The sequence below is a fragment of the Engraulis encrasicolus genome, chromosome 6 (assembly GCF_034702125.1).
Source record: "Engraulis encrasicolus isolate BLACKSEA-1 chromosome 6, IST_EnEncr_1.0, whole genome shotgun sequence".
In the NCBI taxonomy this organism is placed as follows: Eukaryota; Metazoa; Chordata; class Actinopteri; order Clupeiformes; family Engraulidae; genus Engraulis; species Engraulis encrasicolus.
The window spans coordinates 457,365-468,188 of NC_085862.1; the positions used below are offsets into that span (position 1 = coordinate 457,365).

Below are 10,824 nucleotides of genomic sequence, written 5' to 3' on the forward strand. Positions count from 1 at the left end.
ACAGAACCTCTCAGGTTAGAACCAAACAGAACCTCTCAGGTCAGAACCACACAGAACCTCTCAGGTTAAACCATAGTGTCTTATCAGGTTCAGAACCAAAGTTCAACTTAAACTGAATCATAGATCAGCCTGAAGTCAAAGTTCAACCAAAGGTCAAGCATAGTTCAAGCGTACCGTCACATTCATTTTTCATCAGAATTTTTCAGGACAAGGAAATGAGAAGTAGCATGTTGACCATACTGACCTCAATGCAAAATGTGTTGTGACGGCACAGGCGATGTGTGTGGGCACGGTCATCTAAGGCTGTAGGGTTCTCTCAGGTCAGTTACCAGGCACAGAACTTCTCAGGTAAGAACCAGACAGAACCGCTCAGGTTAGAACCAAACACAACCGCTCAGGTTCTGGACCACAATGGAAATAAGCTTTCGAGCTTTATTGTGCTATCCTGACTCTCTGTTTTTTTTTTTTTTATTTAAGTATGTGGTGCGGTTTATATGAAACTCAATCATGTATTTATTTTATTTATATGAACTGAAGATGTCAAATAAAATCATTCATTCATTCACTCAGGTCAGAACCTCTCAGGTCAGAACCAAACAGAATCTCTCAGGTTAGTTACCACCAAGCCCAGAACCTCTCAGATCAGAACAATAGTCTCTACCAGGCCCAGAATCTCTCAGGCCAAGGACCACAACCATATTGCAACCTAAAGCAGAGCCATAGTGTACACAGAACCATACTACAGCGAAAACCATAGTTAACCTTGTTTCTTACCAGGCCCAGAACCTCTCAGGTCAGGGACCAGAGCCATATTCGAATCTATAGCAGAACCAGAATAGCTGACAGCTGTCTTATCAGGTTCAGAACCTTAGTGTCTTATCAGGTTCAGAACCAAAGTTCAACCTAAACTGAATCATAGATCAGCCTGAGGTCAACCAAAGGTCAGGCATAGTTCAAGCATAGTGTACCGTCACATTCATTTTTCATAAGAATTTATAGGACAAGGAAATGAGAAGTAGCAAGTTGACCATACTTCCCTCAATGCAAAAATGTGTTGTGACGGCACAGGCGATGTGTGTGGGCACGGTCATCTAAGGCTGTAGGGTTCTTATGAATGGCAGTAGTTATGTAGTGCTGATGGTGGTATGTGTTTCTGTTTCCATGGTTACTTAGGGGGCATGCAGAGAAAGCTGTCAGTTGCTATGGCGTTTGTGGGCGGGTCCAAGGTGGTGATTTTGGACGAGCCGACGTCAGGTGTCGACCCGTATTCAAGAAGATCCATCTGGGACCTGCTGCTCAAGTACCGCACAGGTATGACATCACTTCCTGAAGTACCGCACAGGTATGACATCACTTCCTGAAGTACCACACAGGTACAGCTCACAAATATGAGCATGTGCTGCATAGATACTATTGATTGATTGATTGATTGATTGATTGATTGATTGATTGATTGATTGATTGGTTGGTTCATTGGTTGGTTCATTGGTTGGTTTATTGGTTGATTGGTTCCCACCTCTTCCTCCTCATCAGGATGAGTAGTGATCCTGTCCATGCTATAAATATGAGCATGTACTATATAGATACTATTGATTGATTTGGTTGGTTGGTTGATTGATTGATTGATTGATTGGTTGATTGATTGATTGATTGATTGATTGATTAGTTGATTGATTAGTTGATTGATTAGTTGATTGGTTCCAACCTCTCCCTCCCCATCAGGGCGTACAGTGATCCTGTCCATGCTATAAATATATACTATATAGATACTATTGATTGATTGATTGATTGGTTCCCACCTCTTCCTCCTCATCAGGGCGTACGGTGATCCTATTGATTAATTGGTTGATAGATAGATTGATTGATTGTTTAATTGGTTGCCACCTTGCTATCCCCATCAGGATGAGTGATCCTGTCCATGCTATAAATATGAGCATGTACTATATAGATACTATTGATTGATTTGGTTGGTTGGTTGATTGATTGATTGATTGATTGATTGATTGATTGGTTGGTTGGTTGGTTGATTGGTTAACTGGTTAATTGGTTCCCACCTCTCCCTCTCCATCAGGGCGTACAGTGATCCTGTCCATGCTATAAATATGTACTATATAGATACTATTGGTTGATAGGTTGGTTGGTTGATTGATTGGTCTATATAGATATTACTGGTTGATTGATTGGTAGTTGATTGATTGGTTGGTTAATTGGTTCCCATCAGGGCGTACAGTGATCCTGTCCATGCTATAAATATATATATGTAATGTAATGTAATTGGTTCTCACCTCTTCTCTCCCCATCAGGGCGTACGGTGCTCCTGTCCATGCTATAAATATGTACTACATAGATACTATTGGTTGATAGGTTGGTTGGTTGATTGGTCTCCACCTCTCCCATCAGGGCGTACGGTGATCCTGTCCATGCTATAAATATGTATTCAAGAGCTCTTTTCCAAAATGAGATATATCCATTTTATAGAATGTTGGGAAATTGACATTTTTGTGTTGGGCATTCCATTGAAATGCATTGCAAAATGCATTTTTATAGAGGTTTAAAAGTATGTTCTCAAAACATTTGAATGGCAAGAATTCACATATGGATGATAGGACTTCTTAGCAGTCAACTCCAACATTGAAATGCAAAAAGTCAAAAATGGTGGATATAGCGTTTTGGAAAAGAGCTCTTCATATGTAATGTAATGTAATTGGTCTTCTCTCCCCATCAGGGCGTACGGTGCTCCTGTCCATGCTATAAATATGTACTACATAGATACTATTGGTTGATTGATTGGTTGATTGGATAATTGGTTAATTGGTCTCCATCTCTCCCGTCAGGGCGTACAGTGATCCTGTCCACCCACCACATGGACGAGGCGGACCTCCTTAGCGACCGCGTGGCCATCATCTCCAAGGGGAAGCTCCACTGCAGCGGCTCCCCTCTCTTCCTCAAGAACTGCTTCGGCGTCGGCTTCTACCTCACGCTGGTGCGCCGCGTTAAGGAACCGCGCAAAGAGGTGAGATGAGAAGGAAACACACTTAGCAAGAGCGGGGAGGGAGGATTTAAGTACATAGAGTACATTTAACAAATACATAGTCTGTTTCGGCGTGGGTTTCTAGCTCCGTCAAGGAACCGCACAAAGAGGTGAGAGGAACGGCATCTGCTACGCGCTCTGCTCAGAATGATGAGACATATTTCTTAGAAAGTCCACAAAAAACAAACAAATAAAATAAATCCATACAAAATAGTGGCATCGGCTGGAGCATTTAGCATATACACGTATTTGAAACATTTTTAGATGCGTCCCAGCATCTCTATAAGAGGGTCTGTCTGTCTGTCCGTCCGTCCGTCCGTCCGTCCGTCCGTCCGTCCGTCCGTCTGAAACGCATTCCTTCAATGTCCGTCTGAAACGCATTCCTTCAATTGTTCCTACTGTGGCCACAAGGCGGCAGAGTTGCCATTTTGGACCGGAGCGAATGCGTGCAAGCCAGAACGTATTACCAAACAGGCAAGACGGCTGATAGCATTGAGACAACTGAGGGCGGAGCGAATGCGTGCAAGCCAGAACGTATTACCAAACAGGCAAGACGGCTGATAGCATTGTGAGACAACTGAGGGGGGCATTCAATTTTCGCCATTGTTTTGCGTTTGGACAATGGGAGGCAACTTTATTTTGGTTCGTCAGAAACTCGCGGAAATGAACGATTTAGAAGTTGGCAGGCAGTTTTTGACACAGATGTTTGTGCTCGGATAGAGAGGCGTTTGCATTGCATAACGCTCCACGGCATGGAACCGTAATTGACAGGCGACCCGCAGCGCATACAGCTCTTCCTCTAAACGTCGACCTGTAACATTTGGTTATAGCTTTTCTCCTTTCATAACATTCACATTTTCCTTTGTGCTTGGATAGACTGGCGTTTGCATGCATAACGCTCCACGACATGGAACTGTAATTAGTTGACAGGCGACCCGCAGCGCAGCTCTTCCTCTAAACGTGGACCTGTAACATTTGGTTAGCTTTTTTTTCTTTCATAACATTCACATTTTCCTCCGCTTTTCTCCAGTCCACAAACTCGGGTTCAGAGGTCTGTGTGTAGCCTACGAGCCTCCCTTTTAATATTCCCAGCAAGTTTACTTTTGCCTTTTCAGTACCCCAGTCAGTTTGCGCTGCGCACTGGAGCATGGTGCTCGAACTACAAGTAGACATTTGACATACGTGTGTTTAGCCTACTCGTAGCCTACAGGGAGGTTCTTTCGTTGGCGGGCTCGTACCCCACAGGTGCTTTTCGCTGCGCTCAGAGAGAGCACAGGACAGAACGCGTCTTTCGTAATTGCTTTGTAGTCGTGTGAATTTGGTAAACTCTGGCACGGGAGCTCACTGCTTTGTGCCTTGACGGTGAAGCTGGTTTTGAAAAATAAGCGCATAATTCACCTAAAGGGTAAACCCATAAGCGCATGATTCACCCAAACAATTTTATTTATTCATTATTTGTCGATGTTTAAATTTTTTCCCACATGCACATGATGCTGAAATGGCGTGATACTAAAGGTTGATACTAATAAATGTCTGGTCATTTCTAATGTAGCCTACTTCATCTATTTGAAATCATATGGTTCTTTTCCAAATCCAAGAATGATAAGCTTATTATAGCCTAAACTGCAAAAAATAAAGCCATGTCTTGCCATTTTGCTGCCTGCCACATTATTTGGAGTGTCCATGATGACCAATAAACAAAAAGTACATCCTCAGGGGGGCGTTGACAGGTTAGGAGGAGGCCAGGGGGGTGTTTGGGGGGTGGGAATTGCATTGTTGGAACTGCCATAGAGGGACGCATCTGTTGTCCGCCTGTCGGCCTTGTTATTTTGGTGCACAAGTCGACACAAGAAAATACTACAATTGTAGTGCCATGCAAGGAAGACAGTACAGCTGTAGTGTAATGGGGTCATGCTAAATCTCCAACTCTCCCCTCCCGCTACACACTCACAGGCCTGCCCTAACCCCCCCCGCCCCACAGGCCTGCCCTAACGCTCCCCTCCCGCCAGGGGTGTAGTGGGCGCGGTACGCGGGGGTACGCAGTCCACCCACTTCTCCTGAAGTGAGATTAAAAATATGTATTTTGCCCATGTTTGAATACAAAAAGGAATGATCACATAGCAGTATTGCAAGTGATTGACCAATCAGATGAAAATGGAGAAGCAATGACGGTAGATTAAGGACATTTGGGGGGTTTGACACGATAAGTTGCCCTTTATTTGATGACGTAAAAAATCGCGTACCCCCACTTTAAAAATCCCCACTACACCACTGCCTCCCTCTACACACTCCCACAGGGCCGCCCTAACGCCCCTCCCCCAGCAAACCCCAATCCCAACCCCCCCCCCCGCCGCCAGCCCTAACGCTCCCCTCCCGCTACACTCTCCAACAGGGCCGCCTGCCCACCTGCCCAGCAACAAGCTGGATAAACACTCAGACAAATGTACCTGAAGCCAAGCGATCACGGAAGGAAGATGATTAGGTCAGATGATCAGATTAAAAACTAAACCATTCCAGACAGACGAGAGAAGGAGAGAGAGAAGGAGAGAAGGAGAGAGAGATGAGAGAAGGAGAGAGAGATGAGAGAAGGAGAGAGAGAAGGAGAGAGAGATGAGGGAAGGAGAGAAGGAGAGAGAGAAGGAGAGAGAGAAGGATAGAGATGAGAGGAGAGAGAGAGATGAGAAGGAGAGAGAGAAGGAGAGAGAGATGAGAAGGAGAGAGAGAAGGAGAGAGAGAGACGAGAGAAGGTGCCCTCTGCCCACCACACGCCACGCCCCCACCACGCCATGTTACGCCCCGCCCCTTCCCGCCCTGCCCCTCCTCGGCCCCGCCCTGCCCCTCGTGTCCCACTCTTCTTGGAATTCAACTCATCACGTGGGGAGAACAGGTGGGTGTGCATGCGTGTCACAGCCAGGTGAGCAAACTAGGCTACTGGACCAGGGCCCCCTGCTCAGGATGGGCTCTGTACTTGTATTCAAATAACAGTGATGGCAACTCTGGGACTGAGGCAAAACTTCAAGGAACATCAAACCTGTCAAGGGACAAAAGACGGAAATAAGCCTCTTGGCTACAATCTTGTATATTTATAATTTTTTGTTTAAATGCTGGCAATATATGCTGTCCCTTTCTTATATAAATAAACTTGTAAACTTGTAAACTTCCCCAAATTCAGTAGCCTGCTATGAAAATCTTATTGCTCTTGAGGGGGGTTGTCCCAATAGTTTCAAGACACAAAAGGGCCCCCAAGCCTCTCCTTTGCCCTAGGGCCCCCATGTACCTCGACACATCCCTGCAGGTTTACAGCAGGCTGCTGCAGGACCAACATCCCCATCTCACGTGTTCTGTATCTATCGGGACTTGAACCCGCGACCCGCTGATGCTTAAAGGTCCAGCTGCTTAACGCCCCAGCCCCGCAACTGACCGGGCCGCGCGATGCAACGCGTCAACAGGTCGCTTAACGCCTAGGGCCCCAACTGAGCAGGCCGCGCGATGCAACGCGTCAACAGCCAGCTTTATGCCCCGGCCCATGCACACACACACACACACACACACACACACACACACACACACACACACACACACACACACACACACCATGGCACCTCCCACTGACCGGGCCGCGCGATGCAACGCGTCACCAGCCAGCTTTACGCCCCGACCCCGTTACTGACCAGGTCGTGCGAGGCGCTAACAGGCAGCTTGCCACAGGAGGGGTCATGGCTACAGGATGGAGCGACCCTGTTGGCCGAACGACATCACACTAAGAGTGTGAGACTTAGCAGCTTACAGTAAGAAGGTGACCATAGCAACATTAAGAAGGGCGCCGCGGCAAAAGTCAAGTGGATAACAATGGTCAAAGCCAAGGCCAGGTGTGTGTGGGGGCCTATGGACAGTGTATACTACTGTATGGGTGTATGTGTGTGTGTGTGTGTGTGGTCAGAGCAGAGGGATGTGTGTGTGTGTGTGTGTGGTCAGAGCAGAGGGGTGTGTGTGTGTGTGTGTGTGTGTGTGTGTGTGTGTGTGTGTGTGTGTGTGTGTGTGTGTGTGTGTGTGTGTGTGTGTGTGTGTGTGTGTGTGTGTGTGTGTGTGTGTGTGTGTGTGTGTGTGTGGTCAGTGCAGGGGGTTAAGTGTGTGTGTGTGTGTGTGTGTGTGTGTGTGTGTGTGTGTGTGTGTGTGTGTGTGTGTGTGTGTGTGTGTGTGTGTGTGTGTGTGCAGGGGGTTAAGTGTGTGTGAGTGTGTGTGTGTGTGTGTGTGTGTGTGTGTGTGTGTGTGTGTGTGTGTGTGTGTGTGTGTGGTCAGTGCAGGGGGTTAAGTGTGTGTGTGTGTGTGTGTGTGTGTGTGTGTGTGTGTGTGTGTGTGTGTGTGTGTGTGTGTGTGTGTGTGTGTGTGTGTGTGGAAGGGGGGTTAAGTGTGTGTGTGTGTGTGTGTGTGTGTGTGTGTGTATGTGTGTGTGTGTGTGTGTGATCAGGGCGGGGGGTTAAGTGTTTAGTGTCAAGTTGATGCCCTGTCCCCTCACAAACGTGCACACACACACATACATACGTGCACACAGGCACACAAACACACACACACACATACATTGCATACGTGCGTGCACACACACAAACACACACACACACATACATTGCATACGTGCGCACACACACACTAACATTCAGGACATATGCAGCCTAAGATGCCCTCTGCCGTCTGCCTATAGCTCAGACGCAGAAGAACATAAAAACATGAAACCAGTTGCATTTAAAGGCTTGGACCCTCATCTTGGCAGGATAACGTTTCGACCTCAACAGTCTTCTTCAGATGTTGAGGTCAAAATGTTATCCTGCCATGAAAAAATAAAATAGAACAAAAAGGATTCTAAGTGTACGGACTTCACACTCTGAAAACTACAGTTGACCTTCGTTCTGCACCTTTCCCTGGGATGTGCACAATCCTCTCCTTCGATTGAACCCTCATCCTGCCACAGAATGTGTTCATTCAGCTCTAACATACCCACATGTTTTATTTTTTAAAAATGTCAAGAGCCCGAATGCAGGGTCCTTGTCGCTCCAGGCAGCTAGGTCAAAGGTCAATGCAGCGCAGGCCTATATGCAGCATCAGGCTAAAATGGGTTAACAGACGTCAGGTGGTTCAACCACAGCCATCAACCACAACACATGCCATCTGATTGTATACTATATTGCTAAAAGCTTGTTGTCACTCAATGTGTCTGTGTGTGTGTGTGTGTGTGTGTGGGGGTGGGGTTGGGTCTATGATATTAATATCTATGTGACTGTACCTCTGAGTGGATATTAATATATGTGTAATATTTTGTTCTTGAATGTCTATGTGTTCTATGTGTTCAAGAATGTCTGTGTGTTCTATGTGTTCTAGAACGGCTGTGACTGCACCTCCGAGTGTTCCTGTAGCTGCTCCACCTGCACGCGGCAGAAAGAAGAGCCACACGATAGCCCGCACTTCGAGAGAGTACTGGAAGGTCAGTTACTTAGCCCGCACTTCGAACTTCAAACCTGTCAAGGGACAAAAGATGGAAATTAGCCTCATGGCTATAATCTTGTGTATTTAGCTTTTTTGTTTAAATGCTGGTGCTATATGCTGTCCCTTTTTAAATAAATAAACTTGTAACTTGTAACTTGTATTTAGTCTGCACTTCGAGAGAGTGCTGGAAGGTGTTGTTGTTGTTGTTGTTGTTGTTGTTGTTGACCGTACAAATCAACAGTGGGTGTCATTGGTGGTTTCCCCAGGTGACGTGGACAGCATCACCAACCTGATCCACCACCACGTCCCGGAGGCGCGTCTCATCGAGATGGTGGGCCAGGAGCTGACCTTCCTGCTGCCCAATAAGGGCTTCAAGCAGCGCGCCTACGCCTCCCTCTTCAGGTGGGGAGGGGAATCACAGCCTTCATTATCATCCTCATTATTATTATTATTATTATTATTATTATTGTTATTGTTATTATTATTGTTATTATTATTATAATTATTATTATTGTTGTTGTTCTTGTTATTGTTGTTATTATTATTATTATCATTATTATTGTTATTTTTATTATTATTATTATTATTATTATTGCTGTTTTTGTTGTTGTTGTTGTTGTTGTTGTTGTTGTTGTTGTTGTTGTTGTTGTTGTTGTTGTTGTTGTTATTTACCCCCCTGTGCCTCTTCAGGGAGTTGGAGGAGATGCTTATTGACATCGGGCTCAGCAGCTTCGGCATCTCAGACACCTCACTGGAAGAGGTGAGTGTGCATCGACATCCAAACACACACACACACACACACTCACACACACACTCATAAGCAAACACACACACACACACACACACACACACACGCACACACGCACACACGCACACACACGCACACACACACAACCCAACCTTAATATCTTTGTGGGGCCCTGTGGGGCCCTTCCATTCATATTAACCTTAACAATAGCTAAAGAATTCTAAACTGTGTCCAAAGTCAAAACAATTCCTGACCCTAACCTGTCAGTGAATCAGGAAATGTGTTTACACTTTTACTTTTACCAGTAGCAACAAAACTACCCCAGCAAAAGAGGTCAAAACAGGTTCAGGATTTGGGCCCCACATGGAGTGAGGGCCCCAGCATGTGGTATATTGGTGTAGTACACACACACACACACACACACACACACACACACACACACACACACACACACACACACACACACACACACACACACACACACACACACACACACACACACGCGCGCGCAGATGTACGGTAGGTAGACCTTTACTATATCTGCTATGTCCCCTTGATGATGTGACGAGTCCTCTTGTTGTTTAAATCCAGATCTTCCTGAAGGTAACGGCGGACAGTGAGGGGGCCAATATTGCCCCTCCCCCCGGTAAGTGGCATTCTCCAACCTCACAATACACGCTTGTCTACCTCATGTCCCAAACCCCATCACAAATTACACATTTGTCTGGAAATGCTATTAAAATGTAATATATTAATAGCCACCTTTTTGAGCAATGCTATTGGGAAACATTACGATTGGCTCGTAGCCTCTTACTGTAGCGGGGGTCGCCGGCACCCCTATTCACTTGCTGAAAATGCTCAACTACATCATAACAACATTGCTATGACATTACAGAGAGCCATAGTGCTGCGCTAAGGGGTTTTAATGTTGTAATGAAAAAAATGCAAAAGGTGTCTCCTGCTGACCCAAGTGCTCTCGGGAAAAAAGTGGGTCTATTAAGACTATACACTTTCTATGAAGACCATACGCTTTCCATTAAGACCATTCGCTTTCTATGTCGTCATAACACACTGTGATGAATGATGATGCGCATTATACGTGTAAGTTGTGATAATTGCCCTTATAATATGCTATAGAATGAAATGGTCCTCATAGAAAATGTTACCGAAAAGTGTTATAATCATAGACGGTCCAGACGACATCTTGTAGTATCGTTGCCTGGAGACATTACTCAAAAAGCTGCCCTTTGTGTCATCACCTTTAGAGTCATGTGATGTCAATATCAGACATGTTTTATGGTTGGTTGTGAAAAGTTGACATTGTTAGGGCCGTCTTTGCCATAACCGAATGTCAACTTAATGACAACAGTCATAAAATGTTTGATATTATTGACATACTGTTTATGACATGCCTATGACTGCATTACGACACTGTTGTGATACTGTTGTCATGTCATACATAAGTGTTTACGTATCACCCTAACCCTAACCCGCGCCTTGGCAGCGTCACCTAACCTAACCCTCAGCCTAACCCTTGGCAGCAGCGCCACCCCACGCATCCCAAGCC

At 45.7% G+C, this 10,824-nt stretch overlaps 1 protein-coding gene across 1 annotated transcript in view; it reads left to right on the plus strand.

Annotated features, from left to right (window-relative positions):
- LOC134450500 (retinal-specific phospholipid-transporting ATPase ABCA4-like) overlaps positions 1-10,824 on the plus strand; it is a 129,806-nt gene that overhangs the window by 67,266 nt on the left and 51,716 nt on the right. Inside the window, exons 25-30 of the mRNA XM_063200342.1 lie at positions 1,174-1,311; positions 2,835-3,013; positions 8,405-8,507; positions 8,776-8,911; positions 9,200-9,269; positions 9,849-9,903. Of these exons, the coding sequence (XP_063056412.1) occupies positions 1,174-1,311; positions 2,835-3,013; positions 8,405-8,507; positions 8,776-8,911; positions 9,200-9,269; positions 9,849-9,903 (681 nt within the window). The remainder of the gene's footprint in view (positions 1-1,173; positions 1,312-2,834; positions 3,014-8,404; positions 8,508-8,775; positions 8,912-9,199; positions 9,270-9,848; positions 9,904-10,824) is intronic.